Source organism: Eptatretus burgeri, chromosome 11 (assembly GCF_056783735.1).
Source record: "Eptatretus burgeri isolate ZD-2024b chromosome 11, Ebu_testis_v1, whole genome shotgun sequence".
In the NCBI taxonomy this organism is placed as follows: Eukaryota; Metazoa; Chordata; class Myxini; order Myxiniformes; family Myxinidae; genus Eptatretus; species Eptatretus burgeri.
Genome location: NC_140971.1, coordinates 8,783,580 through 8,808,579, shown reverse-complemented (window position 1 = coordinate 8,808,579; position 25,000 = coordinate 8,783,580). Strand labels below are relative to the sequence as shown.

Sequence of the window (25,000 nt, the reverse complement as noted above, 5' to 3'; positions counted from 1 at the left end):
GTCCTGTCCCTGCAATCCCTCGGATCCTCACCGTGATGAAGATTCTTCGATCCTGCCAGGCCAAGCGCTTCAAGAGAAAGCACAGCATGAGTCTTCACATAACCACGTATTCACCCTGTATTTGGACAAATATTTATTTAATCCAGGTTTACCAGATTCGTGAACTTGGCCGGCAGGATAGCCTTGAGGTATGTGCACTCACCCATGAGCTCTCCAGGTGTGTTCAAATGTGGACCCCACATATAAACTGCCCCCCTGGTGTTTCACATGTTTTGGTTATATCTACACAATGTGAGGCTTTCTTTAGGTAAAACCAATGCAGGATGCAGTGCAGGTGTGTGTATACATTCTTATGAGGACTTTTTTATTTCTTTGTCTTTGTCAAAAGAAGCTACCCCTTCTCCCTGTCCCAGGTCACCCCATCGTGAGGTATTTTGTGTTGTCCGTCGGGCATTCCGCACCGTCTTGTGCTAAATGCTTTGTTTTCATGTTGCAACAGCTGCGTCACTCACACTCCATCGGCCACTGTCCGGGCCTGAGGGGAAGGACAAGCAGGATGAAGATGAGGGGTTGTTTACCCTTTCCTTGCCTCGACGTGGTAAAGAGGTGAGCGCTGACCGAGTGGGAGTCTTTCTGTTTGCAGTCTTTTAAAACTTCTTTATCCAACAATAACCTTTCACCAAGGAGGAATTTTCATGTTGTACGGAGCATGCTTGTACTTCAAACACCTCTTAACACAGTTCTTGAGAAAGTAACACGACATGCATTGCCATGCACAACCAGTTGTTGTATACTGTAATGTATCGGGTTGATTGTTGTTATTTGCAATCGTGTTCTCTTTCAGTCAGAAAGTGCTTGGTTTACAAAAGGTGTTTGTTGGACAAAGATGAGTCATTTGGAACTTTGTGCTGATCTAATTGGTGTACACAGGGTGTCCCAGACGTCAGGACCCACAACAACAAAAAAAATAGCCTTTTACTTTTGAAGTTCATAAACTCATTTTTAATGTCTGTTTGTGATATTGTGGTGAGCATAAATAATACCCTCATGAGAGAGAGATAGAGATAGAGATTGAGAGGAACTTGTGTTGCTATATGTTTCCAGAAAAATAAAAGTGAGTGCAAGCGTTGCTGATCAACCTCGTGCTGTTCCTCCTTGCTCCTCTCCAGATGGAACCAGAACGGCACTCGCTGGAGCACATGCTTCCACCAGGCTGAACAGTTTACGTTTTGTATCCCACTGATCTGGATCCGGACCTGAACCAAAATCGAATTTGCTTGTTCTTGTCACGTAGCCACTCATCCACCAAGTTTTGTCCGAATCCGTCCACAACGTTTTGAGATGTCGTGCTATGTATCGTTTTGGTCCGATCACTCAATGGTGAAGAATCACTTTTAAAAAATTCTCTTATCCTGATCTGGATCTTCAACAAAATCTACTAATTTTGGCCTTGTCACACACCCAACCTGTCCGACAAATTTCGTCTCAATCCATTTACGACTTTTTGAGATATCCTGCTCACAAGCGGACAAACAAGCAGCCAGACAGACAGGGTTGAAAACATAACCTCCGTCCACCTTCGGTGGTGGAGGTAACTAATTGTGAAAATGTTCTTGCAATTGTTTCAAGAAGCCCAACAAAAATCATTGAGAACAATTATTCAAGAAGCCGGAGTTAGCCGTTCTTTCGTTGCAAGAACTTTGAAGGAAAGCAAATACCACCCATATAATCTGGGTTTAAGCTGTTCATGGAGATGACGCCGACCGACGTATGGAATTTTGTGAGGGCGTAATGCATAAACTTTATGGGGAACCAACATTATTATCTGACATAACTTTAGTGGTGCAGCCTCGTTCCGTTTGACCGGGAGAGTGAACCGTCATCAATGCTGATATTGGAGCGATGAGAATCCTAATTGGACTGATGAAGGTCATGTTCAATATGATCCAAGAATGATGGTGTGGTGTTCCATTCATGGAGACATTCTGTTAGGCCCAAACCTTTCTGAAGACAATCTTTCTGCCGCGAGCTACCTCGCAATGTTACAAGAGGTTTTGGTTCCTTATTTGGATGGGATGCGTTTAGCAAGATTGAGAAAAGTGTGGTTTCAATTGCATGTGGGACCACCACATTATTCCACAACTCTCAGAAGCTGGCTCGATGAAAGGACACCTTTGAGGTGGATAGGATGCCGTGGCCCGGTAGAATGGCCAACTGGACTGTTTCCTATGGGGACACCTGAAATCCGTGGTTTATAGCACGAGACCAAGCAGTGTGGCAGAGCTGAAGGAAAACATGCAGAAGGAATGTGCTGACATCAGTGTTTCCTGCTTAAGAAACTATCAGAGAAACATACGTGCAAGAATTGTTATGTGTATGCGAGTTAATGGGAACCAATTTGAACATTTAATAAATTCAAAGAAAAATCTGTATTTTTACCTCCACCACTGAAGGTGAACGGAGGTTACGTTTTCACCCTTGTCTGTCTGTTTGTCTGTCTGTCTGTTTGTCTGTCTTTCTGGAAGCAGAATATCTCAAAAAGTTATGTGTGGATTCGGACGAAACTTGGTGGACAGGTTGTGTGTGTGACAAGAACAAATCGATTCAATTTTGGTGAAGATGCGAATTCATAAAGTTGTAGACAAGTTGTGACAAAACTTGGTGGATGAGTTGGTTTTGTGACAAGAACAAGCAGATTAGATTTTGGTTCAGGTCCGGATCCAGATCCGACCTATCGGTGGGATACAAAACGTAAACTGTTGAGCCCGGCGGAGGTATGCACTCTACCAAATGCTGTTCTAGTTTTTTTTTTATGGGTCCAGACTTCTGAGACACCTTGTATCCTTCTATTAATTTGTAATTGGCCGCTGACTTTAAGGCCCGGTCACACCTTGACGTTTTAGCCAACGTATGCCGATTTTTGATTTTTTTTTCTAAAACGCTGGCACACGTTGAATACGTTATGGGTAAGTTTTGATAACATTGAGAGCACGCTGGCATACGTCGTAGTACGTTGCCATACGTCGTTGTACGTTGGCTTTAAACGTTGTACTTTTCGGTTGTCCTCAAATTTTTTCATGCTTGAAATTTCACGACGTATGCCGGCGTATGACTCGCACGTTCCGCTACGCTGGCCACAAGTTGTAGGCACGGTCTGCGATCGTTGACAGACGACAACACATGCTACTTGTAAGTTAATCATAAGTTGAGACACGCCGAGGTAGTGTTTAGAGTACCCGAAACTTATTTCCTACCTATGATTAACGTGTTGTTGGCACGTTACGCGATCGTTGCCACACGTCGACAGACGTTACTTTTAAGTTACTCATAGGCTGAAAGACGTCGGTATAATGGATCGTCCTTGCATCAGCGTCCACGGCCATGGCCAGGACACTTATTTGCAGCATTCTTCAAACTTTTCTTCGGCATGACGAGGATGTTCACACTTCGATGTCTAGCTTGGCTATGATTCCAATTGTCCATCGGCAGCGTCTATTTAAAATAGTCGAGTTTGAGCGTTTTAACACGTTCAGAAGAAACGTTTCAAATTTCCAAACCCCAGCGTCAAAAAAAAAACAAAAAAAAAACAAAGGCGAGTGACAGCAATTTAAATCGTTCATTGTAAACAATGAAAATAGGTGAGTGGTACCGTTTAAAAGTCGTTGAGTGTAAAAAAAATCCAATTGTTGAGCGCAAGCGTCTACTTTCAATAGTGGAGATGCAGCCATTTAAATCGTTGAGTGGCAGCCTATGAACCTACCCGTGGACACGCGGACGCAAGGACGATCCATCATAACCCACACCCTCCCCCTCACACCCACCGACTACTGCCAACATGAACAAACTACTACTAATACTAATACTAATACTAATACTGATACTGATACTGTTACTGCTGACATGGACATCGACTCAAAAAGGACTCGAAAACACTGTTGGGTTCCCCTTTTATGAACACCATTTTTATATACCAATTCCCAAAACCGCTGGGAACACGTCTTTATCTGGCAGTTGTAAGCTAGAAACACGTTAATTTATTTTTTTTTGTCGACCGGAAGACGTCATTGGAATACATCTACATACGTCGATGTGTGTTGGGACTACGTAGAGAATTGGTTCAAAGCACGTCAAACATAAGTTAGAAATAAGTTTCGCGTAAAAAAGACATTACCGCGACGTGTTTCGACTTATGAGTAGCTTATAAGTAGCCTTTGTGGACGTGTGTAAGCATCCACATATCGTGTGTAAAACTTATCCTCATCGCATGCGAACGTGTGTCATACGCCGAGTACGTCGTAAAATTTTGAACATGTTCAAAATTTCTTGACGTACTCTACTTACTACGACTTATGATAGCGTATTTAGCATTCTACTCGCGCATACCAAACTTACCCATACCGTATTCGACGTGCCCCAACGTTTTAGACACATTTTTTGTTACGTCGGCATACGCTGGCAAGATCGCCAAGGTGTGACCGCGATTTTGACCCTTCCATTTCTACGGCAGTTATGATTCGAATCGTTGTGCGTCAGCCTTTTAATAGGCTACGTCACGACATCGTCGGCGATGCGTGCAACGCGCTATGCCTGAGTTAGACTATCGTTGGGCATCGGTTGTGTAGGCCGACAACAGGTTCAGCATTCGTTGGTATAAGTTATCTATAACACAACGAAACGTTCTGTGTAGTTACCAATGCGTTATACATAAGACCAAGTCGCTATGAATACGTCCGAATCTTTAAAAAAAAACATCAAAAGTTCAACGTAAGCCAGCGTTTTACATAAATTTTAACACGTTGCCATCGCTGGCTAAAACGTCAAGGTGTGACCGGGCCTTTAACACCAATACAATTTTTTATTCCTGCCTCGGCATGACAGACCGTAGGCATCAAAAAGCGACATACATTGAACAAATAGTTTCAAGTGGAGCACCTCGCCATCATTAGAGCATTTAAATTGCATCAGATGTGGCAAGAAATGAGAGTTGTTGCTCCGGGCTTGTCAGCTTGATGACACAAGACACCATTTGCATTTTTGCTTCCTCCATCCCAACCCCATTCAGAATCCTGTGTGAGCACGGGCAACTTGCCAGTTCTGTAATGTTCAATTCGATTTTGAGCTTTCCTTGTTTGTCATCAGAATGATTATTCGGCATTGTACTTACGAGTGCTGATTTTGAATGGTGCAAATGCTTATTAACCATGTGATGTCGAGCTCTTGCATAAGCCTTGACCTTACAATAAAAAGGTATTTGTCTGTTTTCAAACTCTTGAGTACTTCCTGTAACCCTAACCCTGAGCTTCCTGTGACACAAATGTACTGTACACGGTTTCCAAAATGTTGACGTTCGCAGATATGCAGACATCTCTGGGACAGTACTGCACAAGATAATGATTTGCAGAGATCTCATAACTGCACCCATTCACCAAATTGTTTTTGCATTTATCATTACTTAATAAAACAGAAGGTGGTTAAAAAAATAACAATCTACCAACCTGTGTGTGACGTAAAGACAACAGGGATTGAGCTTCGACATCATCACTGGAGATGCCAACAATATTGAGAGCTTTATATTCCACAGAATCCAAGAGAGATGAATGTGGTGCCGGGGCACCAGGACGTAGCAGAGAGCAGTACTCCATTACGCTATGAATAAAGGCCATTTGTTGGCTATGAGTAGTTCTGATTATTCAAGGAATTACTTGAAATGACAGTGGCCAGACTGTGGCTGGCTTGGGAGGCAAACTTTGCTATATGGTCGGCCCAAGAGTGATCCATGGTTGATTTGTGAGGCCTAGAAGTTGAAGAGATGAACCTCCTCCAGCGACTGAGCTTGGAAATAGATCGATAGGTTGGTTTGTTCAGCTATCCTTTTGGCGAAACAGGGTGAGACTGCAAAAAATTTCAGGATTGAAGAAGATGTTCCATTTTTCAGACCAACATATAACCATCTCTGTATCAGCAGAGAGAGAGAGATGCACCTGCAGTGTGTCTAGCAGTGAGATGGGGATACTGTACAGCACAGTGTGGAGTCATCTGTAAAATGGAACAAAGGGTTTTCCAGAGCATTGCAGAGTTGTTTATGTCAATGAAGAAGAAGATTGGGCCCAAACCACTGCTTTATGGAATTCCATCCTCCACTTGGGAAGGGAGGAGAGCATTCCATTGACAGCAAAACATTAATGGTGTGAGTTTAGGAAGTTATAAATCCAGGTATGGAAAGTGACCTTGTATGCCACAAGCACAGAGCTTGGCAAGCAGTAACAGGATGCCAGATTGTGTGGAAAGCTGAGAGATGTCTTGGGATACGATCCTGGCCTCTTGGTTAAGATTTAAGACCTCTGGCTGGCAATTGCTGAGAAAAAAGTGGCAACGTGTCCGTATTCGAGTGACTTGGACAGAATCTATACTGATCGTCAGACATCAAACTTTTTGAAAAGTATAAATGCTTGGCATCGGCAACAATGACAATTCCAGGAATTTGTATTTGCAAGTCAGCTGACTGGTCTCAATTACGAGGGTCTGTGTTTGTGCAATTCTTGTGAATGGGAGTGATGTGGTCATTGGAGAAGGATTGGTCAACAGAGAAGGCAGTGACATCCGAAAGTGCTGAATATGATGCCTTCATCCCCATCGGGAGATCAATTTATAACCCTGCACCCCAGGTTGTTCTAATGTACTCTGTTACTGTTTCGCAGTGCTATCTTTTCAGCTCTCTCTACGATCTGGGCAGATAATAAGTGAACAATCGTTCAAATAGTGATATGCCTACAAGCACCAAAATTTGCATGAATAGTCTCCTTGGGTTGCTTGCTAAGAAAAACGCATGGGCCACTTGAAGATCCAAGATGGCCAGTTTTTTTTTTCAAGATGGCTGCCAATAACAGCATTAAATCGTGTTTTCCCCATAGAAATTGATAGTTTTTGCATTTTAAAGATCAAAGTGTGGATTAACATGTTTTTCAGTATGTAGACACTAATTTTGCAAATGCTTTCTCTCTACGGTTTCTCATTCAATAAATGTGAGTGTCTTTCATGAAAACATGTCATGGTATTTCAATTGTTTTATCTCGAAGGCACTTGAAGAGTGAAACATTCCTTAATATGGTGATGAAATCACCAACATCTTGCATGTATAATACTGTACCCTTGTGTCAATTGTTATGTTATGTTCGTCCGGGCATGGACACCTACGTAGTGCTGTGCAGCTGAGACCAAAGCAATAGCACGTGCGTCTTCCACGGGCCCCGGCATTCAGTCTTGCATCCACGTTTCCTCAGTTCTTGGCAACTTTTCGCAGTCGGTGAAAGTGTAATCCAACACATCTGCCCTCTTTCTTCCTGTTGCACACATCCCCAGTCTGCATGACTCTGAATTTCTGGCTGGCATACTGTGGACTGACTCCAAATGCATCTTGATTCGTCGGCAGCACGCTTGGAATGTTGCAGAAATGTGGTTTGCCTCATTGGAATTGATTCATATGATTGCTGCTTTCGGGCAAATCGCTCCAGTCGGGCGTCATTAACACATGTCGCAGTACTGGATCTGTCATACACTGTGACCACAAAAATGTTCCATTTTCTCAAGATCATTATCTCCTACCATTGGTGGGTACTGGCTGAGTTCTTGAAACACATCCGAAACCTCGCATTCCATGTTTGCCATGATGATTTATTTACTTTGCCTCGGAAAAGCAGTCACAACGTCACAACCACTGAAGGCATGGAAGAAGAGGATTCCACTTCCCTTGTCGTTCTTGGAGAGAAATTGCTATGGATTGGAGAAGATGGCGACACTTTGCTACCCAATGCCCTATGAAGGACAGGAAGTAAGTATCAAGTGTAAGTAAGTTATCAACTAAGTCTCAGTAAGTATCAAGGCCAATTGTTCAAATTATGTTATGGATTGGTATCCATCTCAGACTCGATCCTTGACCAAAGGGTGATCCACAGTTTTTGAAGGCCGTGCTCCTGCATATGCCTGGTGTTGGCTTAATAGTTAGGGTGGCGGGCTTTCGATCCTCGGGTCCTGAGTTCAAATCCCGCTCAGCTGTTTAATTAATACCATGTGGGGTGAACTCGGCCTGTCATCCTTCCGAGGTCGGCCAAATGAATGCCAGCATGCTGGTATACTGTGTCGGAGTGTCTGAGGACATCTTCCCTTGTCACGATGATGGTACTTTCTGAATGTATCTCTGAAGTTGGATAAACCCATATACACAGGAAATGGAGTTTCACAATCCTTGGAATGCCTGTTACTGCTCCTTCTTTGGACTTTGTGCAGCAATTTTCCTGCAGCAATTGCACCATAGCTGAAACCATTTTTGATGCACCAAATGTTCGCTGTGATTTAATGTCTGCTCCATGTTCAACCATGCTGGTTGACTAGCTTCTTCGACACGTCCTTCATGGAAGTTTCCATCAGATTTGGACTTGTGATCAAGCATGTGGTTGCGCAAGATTTTGGCAGCTTTTGCAAGAATAATAGCTTCAGTGTAGTGTGAAGCTTCAGAAAGAACCAAGCTTACATCTTTGCGGCAGGCAAGAAATACATTCCGTCCTTTTTGGTGAGCTTCTATTTCAGGCATTTGTGTCCTTTTGCAGAGTTGAGTTGACATCTGGTGATTCTAGTCGCTGTTTGTGCAATTTGACCTGATCCGCAAGTCTGAATATTACAGGAGTGGTGTCATCACTCGTGTTTGGTTCGACAATTTCGGTGACAAGCTCAGAAAATGCAAGTGGGTAGATTTGTTTGCGAGGGAAGAGTTAAGTTTTCTGCTTGTGGCTCAGGATCTTAAGATGAGCTCTTTCTCGATTATACAATCCTACCAGGCACAAGCAGGATGGTACTTCAGCTCCTGTGCCCCAACATCTCCATCACTGAGATTACTCACGTATTCATTTATTCCACGATTGAGTTGCATGGTCATGGCTTTTCTCAATGCAGACGCCGGAGCTTCTTTCTCACATACGTAGCATTCAGATGGTTGTGAACCATTTATTTGTACTTTACTGCTCTTCCTCATGTGAGCTCCTCGCCTTCACTCGAATACTCTTTTCCTTGCCCTTTTCATCTTGGTGTTATTTAAAATCAGTCTACAGTTTTCATGATATTTTGCCATATTTCTTCCGTGTTTCTTCCATACCACCACCTTCATCTCGTCTGGCTGAATCAAGCATGATTGATCGAGCAATGATAGCATGAAATAGTGGAACACATTTGTTGAACTCTTGCTGTCGCCATCCTACTCTACTGTTGGAGGTTTGAGGTGACATGACTTTCAGTCTTGTTTTGTTGACAAAGGCAACATTTACTCTGATTGGTTTGCCATTTGGAAGCTGAGAGATGAGCAATGAGAGGTCGAGAGGTTATCCTTTTACCACCTTTCAATGAATACACTTTCTATCGTTCTATCACTTTGTCATCGAAGACAGGTCAATGGTCTCTCTGTCTTCTACCGCCTCCTTTTTGGGATTTCACCCTCTGCCCTCTCCAAGCATTGGCTCTCCCACACCTGGTTTCTGAAGGGTGCACACGGTCCACCATCAACTCCCTGCTGGTTAAATTCTCAAAATCCTGAATCGCTGATCAACTCCACTGATTCGTTCCCCTTTTTCCCATCTGTGAAACCAGCTTCCACATTCTCTTCAATCTCATTCTTCCCTGCAGGTCTTCAAACAGCTGTTCACCATCATCTCAGGTAGTCCTTCCTTTCATCCCCATTAAACCACCCCTCGCCACGACCCCCTACATTCCCAGTTTTTCCTTCCTGAGAGTTTGCTTCTGTGTCCATCTTGTCCACCCCCTGCATCTTCCCCTACCTACCTCTCATTCTTACCCGCATCCCTTGTTGTCCGTCTCCATTTGTTTTGTCCCTCGGTCCTGCTCGTGGCGTTCCTCTTTCTGTTGCTCTGTTGCCTCCTGATCCGTTCTATGTTCTAACTTCTCCACAGGCCTTGACTTTCCACACAAAACAAAACAAAACCCCCTTTCCTTGTTTTCTTTAATTGCTGATGTTTGTCACCGAACACCTGTTGGTGTTCAAACATACTTGTGTTTTCATGTCGAAATATGGAGGTCATATAACCCCTTCTCCTCTTGCTCCATGTAAGTGAGATGCTTTAATGTTTAAAGTGGAATGATGATCTTGCCATGCACCACCAGGAACCACCACAACCTCCAATCCGTCAGCGCCAGTGCTTGGCATTGCTTCCACATCCAACTTGCCCAGCTCCACGCTCTCTAGAGAGGTGAGCATTTAATGACAACTGCAGCCATTTTGATTTGATAAAAGCCTGAAAACGAACAAAATGTTAATTGTTGTCGAGAGAATTTAGTGAAGCGTTTTATTATTTTTTTCCTGGTATTTTTTAATGTTTCATTTTTGTTTCTAATACCTCCACAAACCGGGCTTTATGACTGGAAATTGATCAGTCTTCATTTCGATTCTTTAAAATAATTTAATTGAGCCAAGAATTATCGTATATTTGAAATTTCACCCTCAAGTGTTCAACCCTCACTCCACCAATCACCTGCGGTTGTCAGAGACGATTTTGTTTTATCTTTCTGAGTCTGAAACTGAGAATTTGTTCGACTCAAATATTTCTGTTAAAGACAGTGTTTAAAATTTTAAAAACCGACCAAACTCGTTCCTTTAAACAAAATATTTTCTTTCCTTGTATCATCATGCCTTTCCCTTCCTTGTGTTATCAGCCTCTTATTTTGAGATGCTATTCTAAACACACTGCCAACTCGTACAGCTGCCCACACAGGCAAGATTTGTTTGAGATGTCAGGAGTCTGAAATTTTGTCTGTTCACCCATTCTACAATTTGCAGTCACGTGATATCTCCCTTCCACTTTGTAATGGAACTTGACGAAGGGCGCACAAAGCTTACAGTCCTGGATGAAGACCGCTTGATAGTCAAAACGTTTGACCTGAGGCTTTGCCTGCTGAGCAACTTTACTCGGTGGTGGTGTCTTCATTTTGAATAAGAATCTTACCAACTACAACCATTTTTATTTTATTTGTGAAATTCAAGTGTTAATGTTATGTTGGTGGAGGTACGAATTAGGTAGCATGTTAAGTTAGTGTGATCCATGTGTTCATGTAGATGAGGGCATTTTCTGTGACCAGTTACCCGTTCGCATGAAGTTGTGTTCTCATGTATGCCATAAGAGGTGGTGTAGTTGACCTAGGGATTAGACAGGAAAGTGTAACTTGTGCGCATCCTCTCTGTAAACCAGGAAAGGTACCAGGCAAGGAGAGGACAGGGTGGGATCAGAAGGGATTTGACTGTGCGTCCTATTTATGGCTTCAAAAACCTCCCCGTGAGTGTTTGAGGGGTGCCGTGACGCCAGCCGGCCTATGTGATGGCACCGCGTTGGTAACAGCATGTCACCTGATTGGCGTGAGCAAGGGATGCTTCCACGCTGTTGGCATGGCCGTGGTGGAGGTGATAAAAGGAGCCATGCACAAGGGCAGTGAGTCACTAAGTTGGAGAAGAAGAAAGCAGTTGGAGTCACGGCAGTGAGCCAGGGGCTTGCTCGTTCTCTTTTGGAAGTCTGGGCAGCTGTGTTGTCTCCCTTTGGTGCCATGGCTGTGGGGCTGATCAGTGCTGCACCTCCCATCCACCCCCCATCCCACAACCTTTAAAAGACCTTGCCTGGACTGCTGTTGTGAGTGAATGAGATTGTGTGCTCGTGGCACCCTTGTTTTATTTTCCTGTCTTGTGAATTTCAGTTTTCTGAGTGGTGTGCGTTTATTTATTTCTATTTAATCATTTGTTTCGGAATATCTGTCTCAGGATTTTCCGTTTGTGTTGTCTCGTTTGTCTTTTACTGAAGTCTTATATTTAAAGAGATGTATCGCCTGATCCCCTCATTCTACCGTCCATGCAAACCAATCTTGCCTGATGTTTGATAAATCCCTGTTGGGAGATAAAGATTGATAAAACTTTTTTTTTTTAATGACTGGAATCTCAACCAGAGTAGGCTGTCCACTTGGATGTGGCTTCCTTTAATTCGGCCATTAGTAAACACATTGCTTTGCCATGATAGGAAAGCATTAGCAGACCCCGTTGATGCAACAACTGGTGTCAGGAGTGGGATTTTTGACCTGGGTTTGAATCGTACTCTGACAACTGGTGTCCGGGGTGGTATATTCGATCTGGGTTTGAATCACACTCTGATAATTGGTGTCAGGAGTGGAATTCATTCCCGACTCTCCCAGGGATAAATTTAAAACTATGATTTTGTGCATGTAAAGTGCGTTTGGTTAGATTAAAGTTAAAAAGAGGGTTTTATCACTCCCGGTTTTGGTGCGATAGGGAAGCATCAGCAGACCCCGTCAATGCGACAACTGTTGTCAGGAGTGAGATGTTTGACCTGGGACTGACTCGAACGACAACTGGTCGTCAGGAGTAGAACATTGGACCTGAGTTTGATGTGTAAAGTGGTGTCAGGAGTGGGATTGGTTCATGAGTCACCCAGAGAATAATTTAAAATTCCAAATTTTTGCTCTTAAAGTGTTTGGTTATATTAAACATAAAAGAGGCTTCTCCCAAATTTTGATGTGGTTGGGAAGCGTTAGACATGCTAATAACCCTGTTGACATGTCAAAAGTTATGTCTAATTATATTATCATTTTTATTCTGTCCTTCCCAGCCTCGAGCTGGATGCGAAGCTGCAAGAAGTGATGCGCCAAACGGGATACCTCACACTGGATGGGAAGGTAGGTGTTTGTGTGTGTGCGTGCATCTGTGCATGTGCGTGTGCACACACTCATGTAAGGTTTGCATTGTCCCATTTTCCTCACTTGTGTTTCGTGTCTGCATTCTGACTTTTCTCATTTCATAAACTTACCAAGGGTCACAGTAATTACTACCTGATCCATTTATAAATTGGATGTGTTTGAATGAAGCAAGTGCTAAAAGTTAAACACAAAGAGTTCCTCGTTTTCTCTTGTAGTTGTCCAAAGCACAGCACATACTCTCTTGTACTTGTCCAAAGCATTGCTCATCGTTCATGGAAAGCAGTTATTTTATATAATTACAATCCTATGTGTGCGCATGTATGCAGAAGTACCGAGTGGCCTTCTCTGACCTGGAGACCTTGGGTGAGATGGGCAGCGGTTCATGTGGCCAGGTTTGGCGAATGAGATTTCCGCCAACTCAGCAACTGCTTGCTGTTAAGGTAATGGTAGCAATCCCTGCTTCATGCCATGGGCTTTTCCTCTTTGCACCTTCTTCATCTTCTTCGTGAATTTATCCACGTGACACCCTTTACAATCGCTACATCTTGCTCCGTGTTTTGCTTGTTATGACGCACTCCGTATTTCTTGCTCTTTTAATGGTAAATCCGTTTTCCCTTACATCAAAACTCTGCACACATCTGTCCTACTGTCTCTCAGCAAATGCGTCGCTCTGGTAACCGGGAGGAAAACAAGCGCATCCTGATGGACCTCGACGTGGTGCTGAAATCGCACGATTGTCCTTACATTGTCCGTAGTTTCGGCTCCTTCATCACTGGGGTGAGGATGTGTTTGTAACGAAACCTGACTAGCGTGTACTTGAACCTGCATGATAATTTTGGGAACTGTGTGACAATGCAAACTCTCGCCGCAAATTTATCTCACATCCTGTCGAAAAGATAGAAACTGGTTTCGGTCACAATACGGCCTTTATCAAATGCTGCACACATCACGTGTGCTCAGTCTGATTATGCTTTCTCAAAGGGACTGAGCAACACAAACCTGGTCAATTGTATGTTCTTGGACCAAGGTCAGGTCAGGTATGGGAGCATGTGCCAGAACAGCGCGTCACTGCGTCCACTTTACGCCGGTACTCCAGGGGCCTCCGTCTGGTCATCCCCCAGGCAGATGCCAGGCCCATCCCCATCTCCTTGAGATGATGGTCAACCTGCTGCAACCATGAGTCACGTGGTCAGCCCACTGGCCTCCTCCACTCATGAGACTCTCTCGCTGAGAGAATCTGGTGAGCAGGATCAGCGTCAGGAAAATGAGCCACATGTCCATACAGCCGCAACTGACGCTCACGGACTATGCAGGTAACAAATCTCATCCGAGTCTCTCTCAGCAACCGCTCGTTGGACACAAAATCCGACCAGCGATAGCCAAGGATTCTCCGAAGAGACCTGGTACCAAAGGAATTAAGTCTCCGTCTCAGATCCTTGGTCAGAGTCCAAGTCTCGCACCCATAGAGCAAGACTGGAAGTACCAAGGACCTGAAGACTTGGACTTTCGTCCTCCCGCACAGGTACCGGCAGCGCCACACCCCATGATCCAGTGAATCCATGACTCCCCAGGCCCGACCCAGACGTCTATTGACCTCTGACTCGCAGCTATCAGAGACATGAATATCACTGCCAAGGTAAGTGAATCTCTCCACGACCTCAACATCCTCACCACAAACAGACACAGACGACAGCAGCATCCAAGATGTCACCAAAAGCCTGGATCTTAGTTTTGACCCAAGAAACCCGTAATCCCAATGGCTCCGACTCCTCATTCAGGACCTCGAGGGCCCCCAAGAGGATGTCTAAAGTCTCCGCAAAGCTGACTGCATCATCTGCAAAATCAAGGTCCGAGATCTTGACATTGCCAAATGATGCACCGCAACTTGATCTCTCCGACATCCTCCCTAAAATCCAGTCCATACAAGTGCTGAAAAGTGTGGGGGCAAGTACACATCCCTGACGAACTCCAGTAACAACTGGAAATAAGTCAGAGATGGTACCACCACGCTTCACAGCACTCTCAGTACCAGAGTAGAGTTCAGACATCAGATCGATCAGTTTTGGTGGCACCCCACGAAGACCAAGAATCCTCCATAGGACATCCCGATTCATTGAATCGAACGCTTTACAGAGATCAACATAGGCTGCAAGCAGCCCCTGCCGAAACTCTCATCTGCGTTCGGTGAGGACACGAAGTGCAAGGATACGGTCAATCGTTGACCTCTTTGGTGTAAAGCCTGACTGCTCTGGACGCTGGTGCTCAAGCAGATGGTGGCGAACCCTATCAAGAATTATCTGAGCAAAGACCTTGCCCGGCACTGAGAGCAGCGTCACCCCTCGGTAGTTGTTGCAGTCTTGGCGATCACCCTTCCCTTTCCAGAGAGGGACAACAAGGCCCCTCTTCCAGTCAGTTGGGATGATGCCTGTGTTCCAGGCAGAGCACAAAACTGCATGCAACGACACGAGTGCAGCATTTCCACCAGCCTTGAGAAGTTCAGCATGGATGCCACAGATCCCTGGAGCTTTGCCCCGTTTCAACTGGTTCACCGCAGCCCGTGTTTCCACAAGCGATGGTGGACCACAGTTGATTCGTGGGTCAGCAACAGGGATTGTAACACCCTTGACGTCCAACTCGACAGCTGGGGGATCAGCCTGGTACAACCGCTCAAAGTAACCGGCCCAGCGGGCCTTCACTTCAGACTCCTCTGTCAAGAGCCTACCACTCTCTGCTCGAACTGCAGTGCTCCGAGGGATGGGCTTGGCTGAACGTAATGCGCGAATTCCCCTGTAAGCGGGACGAGAATCACCTGTCCACAGGTGATGCTCTACCCCCTCATAGATTCCTCACACATAGGCCTCCTTGTCCACCCTCAGTGCACGTACAGTTTTACGCCTCAGCTCCCTGAACAGCTCAGCTCTGCCATTCAGCCTGGCCCTGCGACTCTGGTCAATGGTATCCAGTGTCCCTTGAGAGACAAAATTCTTCTTTGCCCTGCGGTGAGCTCCAAGGCATCCACCGGCAACATCAAGGACGGTGGTCTTGAAGGCGCTCCACAACTCTTCAGGACCCCCCCCCCCCAAAGCACCCAGACCCCCCAAGTGTCCACTCAGCTTGTTCGCAAACTCCTCAGCTACTCTCTCATCCCTGAGCTTGGCAACATCCAGACTAGGCTGGGATGGTACCATTCTTCAGGATTTAAGGTGCAACTTTAGAGTTGCTACAACAAGCCTGTGGTCAGTATTGAGGAACTGAGCACTCCGGTAGACCCTGCAGTTCTGGATCATCCTCCAACAACTGTCAATGGGGACATGGTCAATCTCCTTTGCCACACCGCCAGCGTTGGAATACCAAAGTCCAGCGATGAGCTTGTGGGCGCTGAAACCATGAACCAGCCACCCTAAGTCCATGACTTCTTGCAAAGTCAAGGAACTTAGTGCTATTCTGGTTCATAGTTCCTGACCCATGGGGACCAACACACACCTCATAACCATCCCTATCTGTTCCAGTCGATGCATTGAAATCCCCCAAGACTAGAAGTGTATCTCGTCTGGGGCACTGATCAACCACAGACTCGAGTGTGGCGTAGAATGTGTCCTTCACGGTGAGATCACTCGCCTCAGTTGGAGCATAAACAGAGACCAGGGAAATGACACCTAAGGAGTGGCGAATCCTTAATCTCATAATACGCTCGTTGACCGGTGTTACCTCAATTATCATTGGGGTCAGCTTATTGGACACAGCTACAGCAACTCCTTGGGTATGGTAACCATCAGAGCGACCAGACCAATAGTAGGTGTAACCACCCACCATTATCTCGTCGCAATCCGGTCTCCGAACCTCAGAGAGAGCTGCAATCCCGATGTCCAAACGCTTGAGCACAGATGATAACAGAGACAGGTGATCATCCTCTCTTAGGGATAGGACATTCCAGGCACTCACCCGAAGGGACCGCCTCAGGTTAACCCAAGGAGACCGCCGTCTGGTGGACGACACCTCAGCACCACTCCGACACACTCTCCCGCAATCTGACCCAGGGATGTTACCCCGTGGTTTCCCTCCTATCATCAAAGATTGGGGGTCCCGAAGGCTTTGCCCCAATCCCATCATCCGGTGAGCTGCCCTGCGAAGGGAAGCTGCACAGGAGGTACTCCCACGGAGTGGGTTTTCAGATTTTTTTGCGTTTTTGCGTTTTGCGGAATGAAGTGTTTTACGGTGGCCGGAGTGCAAATCCTGCCACCAACCTCCTAATAAGAAGTAACCCAACTGCAGGAGGACGTCCGCAGACACAGTTGGGCACTAGATATGGATGGCCGTTGGCTCACAAGGAGCTCCTCCGCCCTTTGACAGGTTTTGTTTTTAATCCTGCTGGGTGTCCATATCCAAACACCCTCCTCACCAGAAAACCTGGTGGGGGAGACGGATTAGTCGCCGACAACCCGACCATGGAACAGGTTAGTACAAGTTTACATGGTACCTGTAGCAGGTCACAGATCGAACCTGACCTGACTGTGACTGTTCTGACTGACTGACTGACCTGACTGTTCTTGGACCAAGATCGTTAAGAAGTGATGCTGCTGGCTATCTTAACTGCTTGCACCTGGCTTTGGGTATTTTAAAGATTTTTCAGCATTATTGAGACATGGTGTGCTGGTTCCATGTGGGTTAAGTTGTAAATTATTTGGATTATGTTATGTGGGGTTGCACAATGTGGAACGACCCATTGATCATTCATTAATTTCAGCTCACCCCTGAGTTACTTATTCCGTGCATTTGGTCGTGGGTGATGATGTTGCTGCCCCCCAGTATTTTTGGTTTTTTATTATTTTTAGACAGATATTGAGGCTCATGGAAGAGCAGGACAACAGGGGTCAAATGGTCAATCGAGAAAACGGGACGATCGGAAAACACGTGGTGGTCAGCAGACCCAAAGGCCGTGGAGGAACGAGCTGGAAACAACAGACTTGGGAGGACATTTCTTTGTTGTATTTTATTTCCACTTTATTCTTCCAGACAGATGTGTTCATTGTCATGGAGCTAATGGACTCGTGTGCTGAAAAGCTAAAGAAGAGGATCCGTGGGCCGATCCCAGAGCGCATCCTGGGGAAGATGGCCGTCGCTGTACGAAAGTTTTTCTCTCTTTTTCTTCACACTCCTGTTCATGTTCTCCCCCTTGTAAAGGATGTGCAGTAACAATTTGTCATTTCCAGATCCTCCACGCTTTGCACTACCTCAAGGAGCGGCACGGTGTCATCCACCGGGACGTGAAGCCTTCAAACTTCCTCCTCGACTCGCTCGGGCGAGTGAAGCTTTGTGACTTTGGGATCAGCGGACGTCTCGTCGACTCGAGAGCAAGGACACGTGGTGCTGGCTGCGCCGCTTACATGGCTGTATGCTCTTTCTGTTTACCTCTCCACTGGGAAGCATCAGGCCTCCTTCACTTAAAGCAATGAAGTATTTATGATCATAAGTAATCACTTCTTACCTCCGCCACCGAAGGAGGACAGAGGTTATGTTTTCACCCCTGTCTGTCTGTTTGTCTGCGTCCAGGATATCTCAAAAGTTACGTATGGATTCGGATGAAATTTGGTGGACATGTTGGGTTTGTGACGAGGACGAAATGATTCGATTTTGGTGAAGATCCAGATCGGCCGACCAAAGTTCAAGTGATTCTTAACCATCACGAAATGTGGCTAAAAACGATATGACGTGATATCTCAAGTTATGGAGGGATTCGGACGCAACTTGGTCGACAGGTTGGGTGTGTGACAAGGAAAAATTGATTTGATTTTGGTGAAGATCTGGATTCGGATCCAGATACGAGGAATTTTAAAAGTGATTCTTCACCATTGAGAGACGGGGCCATAAACTATATTGTAGCATGATATTTCAACAAGTTGTGGACGAGTTATGGTTGAGTTGGTTAGGTGACGAGAACAAGCAGATCCAGCCGATGAGTGGGATACAAAATGTAAAATGTTCAGCCTGGCAGAGGTATGCACTCCACTGAGTGCTGTTCTAGTTAATCTGTGTTTTGGCTGCAGTTGATTTAATGGCAGTTGAGATGCTTTAATAAAACCCAGACTAGATGACTCGAAGGTAAGTACGCCACCTCTTTCCCATCCTATGAAACTATTAGGTACTAATTTCCTTCACTTAAGCATGGTTCTTTCTTTCACAGCCTGAGCGGATTGACCCTCCAGATCCCTCACGGCCTGATTATGACATCAGAGCAGATGTCTGGAGTCTTGGGATCTCCATGGTAATATGATTTCTTTGTTCCCCTACGAGTACTTTCCCTTCACGTGATATTTTCTCGATGATGTTTGTTTTGTTTTGTTTTCACCAAACTCTTCTTCACCTGTGCTTGGTTAACTTTTCAGCTTGAGTTGTGTGGAGTTGCCCCCTCCCCCCTCTACCTTTCTCATTGCATGATGGGTAATCTGAGTTGTGATGTTCTTTATTTGAGGATAGCTTGTCTCCCTCCTCCCTTAGGTGGAGCTGGCCACAGGAGAGTTCCCTTACCTGGGCTGCCACACGGACTTTGAGGTACTGACACGTGTCCTGCAAGAAGAGCCCCCAGCTCTGCCTCTTTCACTGCCATGCTCCCCGGATTTCCGCTCCTTCGTCTCTGATTGGTTTGTTCACCTTCATTGTGAAGATTAACTTCTTAGAAAACAAAAATTGATTCATAACTCTGAAAATGATTTGTAACTTTAGTTAAAGATGCAGAATCCCATGACCGCACCTCATCCATCATCAAAGAAGTGATGATTTCCTATTTTTATTGCCCTCATGCCAACTTTCTGTTCCTCCTCCTCCTCTTCTCCCACCACCCCGCAGTCTCATTAAAGATCACAGGAAGCGACCGAAGTACCAGAAGCTGCTGGTGAGAGGTTCAGTCATGTGCTTTCATCATCGATCAATTTTCCTCCTGTTTATCCACGTCTAACTTGCATCTGTGCCTTGTGCAGGAACACAACTTCATTCGGCACTACGAGGAAGCAAATGTTGACGTGGGAGCTTGGTATCGTGAAGTCGTCGCAACTACAGAACTTCGGTGTGCTGTCCTTGAACCCCACCTGGCTTCCAAAACGCTTCTCAAATGCAGTTTAAGTGTTAATCAAAGACTTTTAAACATTTATTGACCTCAACTGAAATGTAAACTTGTGAGTTCAAATTTCTACCAAAATTGTGTTTGAAATGGATGCGTCTGTGGCACTCTTCTGTCTGTTCTTGGTAATCCTGACCTTTTACACTTGGGCTGTACGCATTGACTGGCTTTATTTTGGACTGTTTGCTAACGTGCGATCTTATTTTACTGCAACCCCTAGGTAGCTCGTTGGGCATGCAGGCAACTCGCCGGACTACTCACCATCTCGGAGAGGATGTCCAGTGGAGAGGTCCCCAGGGCTGTCCATTTAGCTGCCCTGAGGCAGAGGTGCGGACGGCAAATGGGAAGGCTCCTTATCACCATGAGAACTGGATTGCAGTTTAACTCGCTTTCTGGTGGCCATGTTTGCACTCGTTGCACACTCTGGGTGTGGGCTCACTGAACACGCACTCTGTTTGTGGTGTTGGGGGGGGGTGGGGAGAAGGAGGGAGGGAGGTTTAACGTGTAACCAATTCCTTTGCAAGTCGGCTGTACATTTAGATGACGTGTGTAGTTATATGTCACCATAACCTGCGTGAACGCTGTCAAACTCTCGCTGAGCACACCACACTTGTCAATCTTGAACAGGTGCCACAATGCATGCTGGTTAAAAAAAAAAAATGTGGGTACATAGCACTGGCATGCATGCAAAGCAGCCTTGTATACGGGCACGTGAACGTGCCGCCTATAGGAGTGCGCACGGTACTCGATTCGCAAAGCAAGCACTAAATAGGCACGCAACGTTCCGGCAACTTCCATCGTATCTGAAAATTCATGATAGGCTCACGGGGGTGCTTCACCTTTTGAGCAGGTTACGTGGGGACCCGAAACATGTTTTTTGAATTTGAGTAAAGGTATGAACAGGTGGGGTTTATCTCGGATAGTTGCATGCGTACATGCTTTACCCAGGTTACGGCCTACTTGCAAACGCATTGAGGACACGCGACGACGTGCACTGCATTCCTTTTAATTTTTTTTTTAACGCAGCTTTAAATTCTACTTGCTGGAGTAATGTTATTTTCTTTTTCCATGGACATTTTTAAAGTATCCTACTGTAGATAAGTCGTTCATGGGCACGTGTTGTGACGCGATCGGGTCTGATGACGACGCGCGTCACGTTTGACCCATCATTGTGAGCGATAGGCCTAGCTGCTAAATTGCATGACTTGCTGTAATGCTGATTGTTATGGTACTTTGGCTGGTGTACACTACACGACGAGTCATTGCATTGTGAAGAAGATCCGCCTTTTGCTCTCAAAAAGGACCAAATAGTGGTTTTGAGATGGAGTTGAATCTCGCAGCCTTTCCTTTGTTTATCGATGCAAGTCACAGCTGTGCAGGAGGTTCAGCACTCAGGTTTCGTTCCCATGTCCTTTATTAACCAAAAGGAGCCATCTATTTATTACATACACAAAATAGTGACATGTTTTTTACCTCGACCCCCCCCACCTGCCGATGTCTTGCCTCTTCCCTCCCTGTCCTCTTACTCACCTCTCTTCCCAACGTCTCCCCATGTCTATACACACATATCTCTCTCTCTCTCTCTCTCTCTCTCTCTCTCTCTCTCTCTCTCTCTCTCTCTCTCTCTCTCTCTCTCTCTCTCTCTCTCTCTCTCTCTCTCTCTCTCTTTCGATATCCATCTCTGTATTTCTCCCTCTCTCCTCCCCATTCTCCGCACTTTTCATTTTTCTCATTTTTTTATGTTCTCGTCGTCGCACATTTACCAACGTTTAGGTAATAAAGAGTTGTCGTCTAATATGTTTGTCTTCCATTTTCATTTGTGTGTTTGAACTTTGAGATCCTTGATCTCTTCTCTGTGGTTAAATGTCTGGGTGAGGTGGAACTGTGGGTGCTGTGCAGTTTTTGGCTGATACCCTAATCCAGTTCTTCGAGATACCGAAGACCTTGGGGGTGTCGAGCGACATGCTTGCATGCTGCTCCATTGATGCCTCTTCTTTCGGTGGCTTCTGAGCTGCTTCGATTGATTAATATTGTTGTGATTATTATTATTATTATTATTCTTTGAAGGGAGTGATGCTATCCCCTTGCCCTTCTGTCTTTTTTTTTTTCTTCTTCTTCTTCTTCTTCTTATTCTTATTCTTATTCTTATTCTTATTCTTATTCTTATTCTTATTCTTATTCTTATTCTTATTCTTCTTACTGCTGATGCTGGATCACATGGGCTTCGCCTGTGCCTCTGACATTAAAGTGAAAATCGATAAATCATCTGTTGATTCTTCCACAGCAGATAGAAGTAATTGTTGGGTTCTTCACAACGTTTCCATCGACGTAGCAAAACGCAGATGGGCTCTGAGCACACTTGGTCAAATATTGTAATGTGGACGAGGAAATGGCATCCTTGAAGATGTTCATTCCAAAACAGGACAATGTTTTATTACAGGTTGGTGAAAACGTACACAGCGATTGGTTAGCACTTAGCCACTTCCGACAGCCGCGATTGGTTTAAAACTGATGACGTCACAAACGAGTCCCCACCTTGGTCTCCCTCCGACATGAGTTTGAAACACTTTGCACAGCTTGAGCATCGAAATCGATGAATGACATCTGTACATATTTTAATAATCTTTCGCACGGCAGCCATTGATATCGTCTTCAATTCAGTTCGGTGGTCACCTATGTGTTACTTAAGCATGAGTCACATTTGCTCTACGGCTCGGATACGGCAGCCGTACCCCCCCTGAATTGACAGAAACATGCGGCGGTCGCAGAGTTTCTGAGGTGGCCTCAGGGTGGCCCTATGCCGTATGGCTATCTTTTACAGGCCGTAGGGGTCTCCGTGGAATTAAAGCGCAGAGTTATAACTTTTTTCATTTCTTGGTTGGCCGTAGCCATTCGACAAGCCGTAGCCATGACGTAGATGTGTTCCATGTCGACCGTACGTAAGGCGTACGGTGGGCTTGCGTTATTCGTGCGTTTTCCGTAGGCTCTTATCAAATAAAAATGAATTTTGCCAACCCCCAAAAAATTACAGCGGCCGCTCTATTTCCACGTTCGCCTTAGGGCCCCCCTGCGGTCGCCTTGCGGGCACCTTGAGGCTACCTTGCGTCTGCCTTGAAAATTCTATGGCTGCTGCAGGGATGCCCTAAGGTCACCGTGCGACATCAAATCAAAGACCGTACGGCACCCCCACGTTTTTGGTCTCCACAATTTCTAAATACCCCGTGCGGCTACCCGAAAATAAAAACATGTGTGACTGCAACATTGTATGACCGTGGAAATACTGCGGCCGCCCTATAATTGCTCGTGGCCGTAGATTTTCTATTCCCTACGGCCGCCGAGCCAAATGTGACTGAAGCATTACACAAGCAGGGTTGGTAGTTAAAGTGAGGGGAAGAAGCAATTAAATGTTGGAGGGAAAGAACGGGAAGAGAAGTTGGGAGTTTTGGAGGAGGTGGGAGTAAAAATTGGAGGGAAGGACACGTACAGGTCAACCTGTTGCCGTCAATGGAACAATCACCCTTCTCTCGATGGAGGCTGGAATTCCCAAAAGCAGAATTTTGGGTCGGTCTTGTTCCTCATCTACATAAAAGACCTCTCTGTTGCTCTGGAAAACCCTCTCTTCCTTTTTGCAACTCAACATTATATTCCACAATAGCACTCCATCCTTTTACGAAGCAGACTGCACGTGCATCTCCTGCTCTCCTCTTCAAATGAGTACACACCGGTCTGATAAATGGAACATGTCATTCAATCCGAGAAAATCTCAATCTCAGCGTATCGTTCCAGAATGATTGTCAAACGAACCCACCCATTAATTTCCTTGGTTATCTACTGGAAAAGTTTCGGTCTCTCAAGTCTTGGCCTCACCATCATCTCTGACCTTTCGTGGTGGTGGACTGATCACAAAGCAAAGCTGGCCCTAAAGGCCAACGCAGACTGGCATCCTCCATTGATCCATGTCTTTCCTTAGAAAATCAGTCAGTCTGCAAAGCCTTTGCCTGAAGCTCAATGGAGTACTGCTCTCCATTATGGGCTGGCACCCCAACATCATCTCCCTTCCCCTTTGGATTCTATGGAATAGAAAGCTCTCAAAATTATTGGAATCTCCTTTCTTTTTTGTATACCTTGTGGAGGCTCGTATGGGAACGAGCACACAACGCACAGCAAGGGGGGGGGGGCATGAGACAAGAGGGGTGGGAGAGGGAAGGAAAAAAAACAGTGGGGAACAGAGACATTAGGAGATCTGTGGAAGGGAGAGGGATGGGGCAGGGGTACACAGGGTAAGCAAGATGGACACTACAGGGACTTTCAGGAAGGACTACAGGGACTTTCGATTAACGGGGGTAGAAAGGATCGGGGATTTGGATGGGGGATGATAAGAGGTGGTGGTGGACAGCTGTTTTGAAGGCTTGGAGGGAAGAATGGGATTGAACAGAGCGGGGGAGTTTATTCCAAAGGCGGGAAAAAAGAGGGATGAAAGAGTGAAGCTGAGCAGTGATTCGTGATTTTGGTCGTTTTACCAGAAGTAATCCATGAGCTAGGTGACTTTTATTCAACATGGAAGGTGCAGATGTTTAAGGGTGCCAGTGGTGTAGCGTAGGGTTGGCAGATCCCAGAAACGCAATTCTTAAGTTGCACCAGTGGTGGGTGTGGTAGGTGTGGTAGGTGGTGCCACCCAAATCCAAGATGGATGTTTCGATATAGGCTAAAACCAATATTGTCATACATCAAGTAATACTAGGCCGATTCCAATGATCTTGGTATGCATTCTGATCGTTTTGGGTGTGCCCAATCTAATGGAGAGGGTGTCATTATCATCCAAGGTCAATGTCATGAGATAAAGGTCAATATTACAGTTTTTGGTCAATTTTATGCCTGTTTGACCTTGACCCTTTGATTCAAGGTCAAATCTGATGACATGAAATGATTCCCCATACTCATCGTGGGAGATGCCAATGGTCCGTGGGAGATGCTCATCTCCCGTGATGAGATTGAAGCACCAGGTGTGGTGGTTCGGTGGTCTCTGTTTTCTCCCATCTATTCTCCAACATCGCTCTGTCTGTCCTACACTCCCCCAGCAGCTCCAGGATTCCCACGCGTTCTTCCATTGAACTCCTTCCCGGTCAAACTTCC

At 45.5% G+C, this 25,000-nt stretch overlaps 1 protein-coding gene across 1 annotated transcript in view; it reads left to right on the top strand.

Moving 5' to 3' along the window:
* Nucleotides 1-21,662, top strand: part of MAP2K7 (mitogen-activated protein kinase kinase 7) — a 24,920-nt gene extending 3,258 nt beyond the window's left edge. Inside the window, exons 2-13 of the mRNA XM_085845127.1 lie at nucleotides 500-606; nucleotides 10,165-10,250; nucleotides 12,666-12,732; nucleotides 13,080-13,193; nucleotides 13,411-13,530; nucleotides 17,767-17,874; nucleotides 17,964-18,143; nucleotides 18,935-19,015; nucleotides 19,249-19,391; nucleotides 19,597-19,642; nucleotides 19,728-19,813; nucleotides 20,088-21,662. Coding sequence (XP_085701253.1) covers nucleotides 500-606; nucleotides 10,165-10,250; nucleotides 12,666-12,732; nucleotides 13,080-13,193; nucleotides 13,411-13,530; nucleotides 17,767-17,874; nucleotides 17,964-18,143; nucleotides 18,935-19,015; nucleotides 19,249-19,391; nucleotides 19,597-19,642; nucleotides 19,728-19,813; nucleotides 20,088-20,091 — 1,142 coding nt within the window. The 3' untranslated portion in view covers nucleotides 20,092-21,662. The remainder of the gene's footprint in view (nucleotides 1-499; nucleotides 607-10,164; nucleotides 10,251-12,665; nucleotides 12,733-13,079; nucleotides 13,194-13,410; nucleotides 13,531-17,766; nucleotides 17,875-17,963; nucleotides 18,144-18,934; nucleotides 19,016-19,248; nucleotides 19,392-19,596; nucleotides 19,643-19,727; nucleotides 19,814-20,087) is intronic.
* The last annotated feature ends 3,338 nt before the right edge of the window (nucleotides 21,663-25,000 follow it).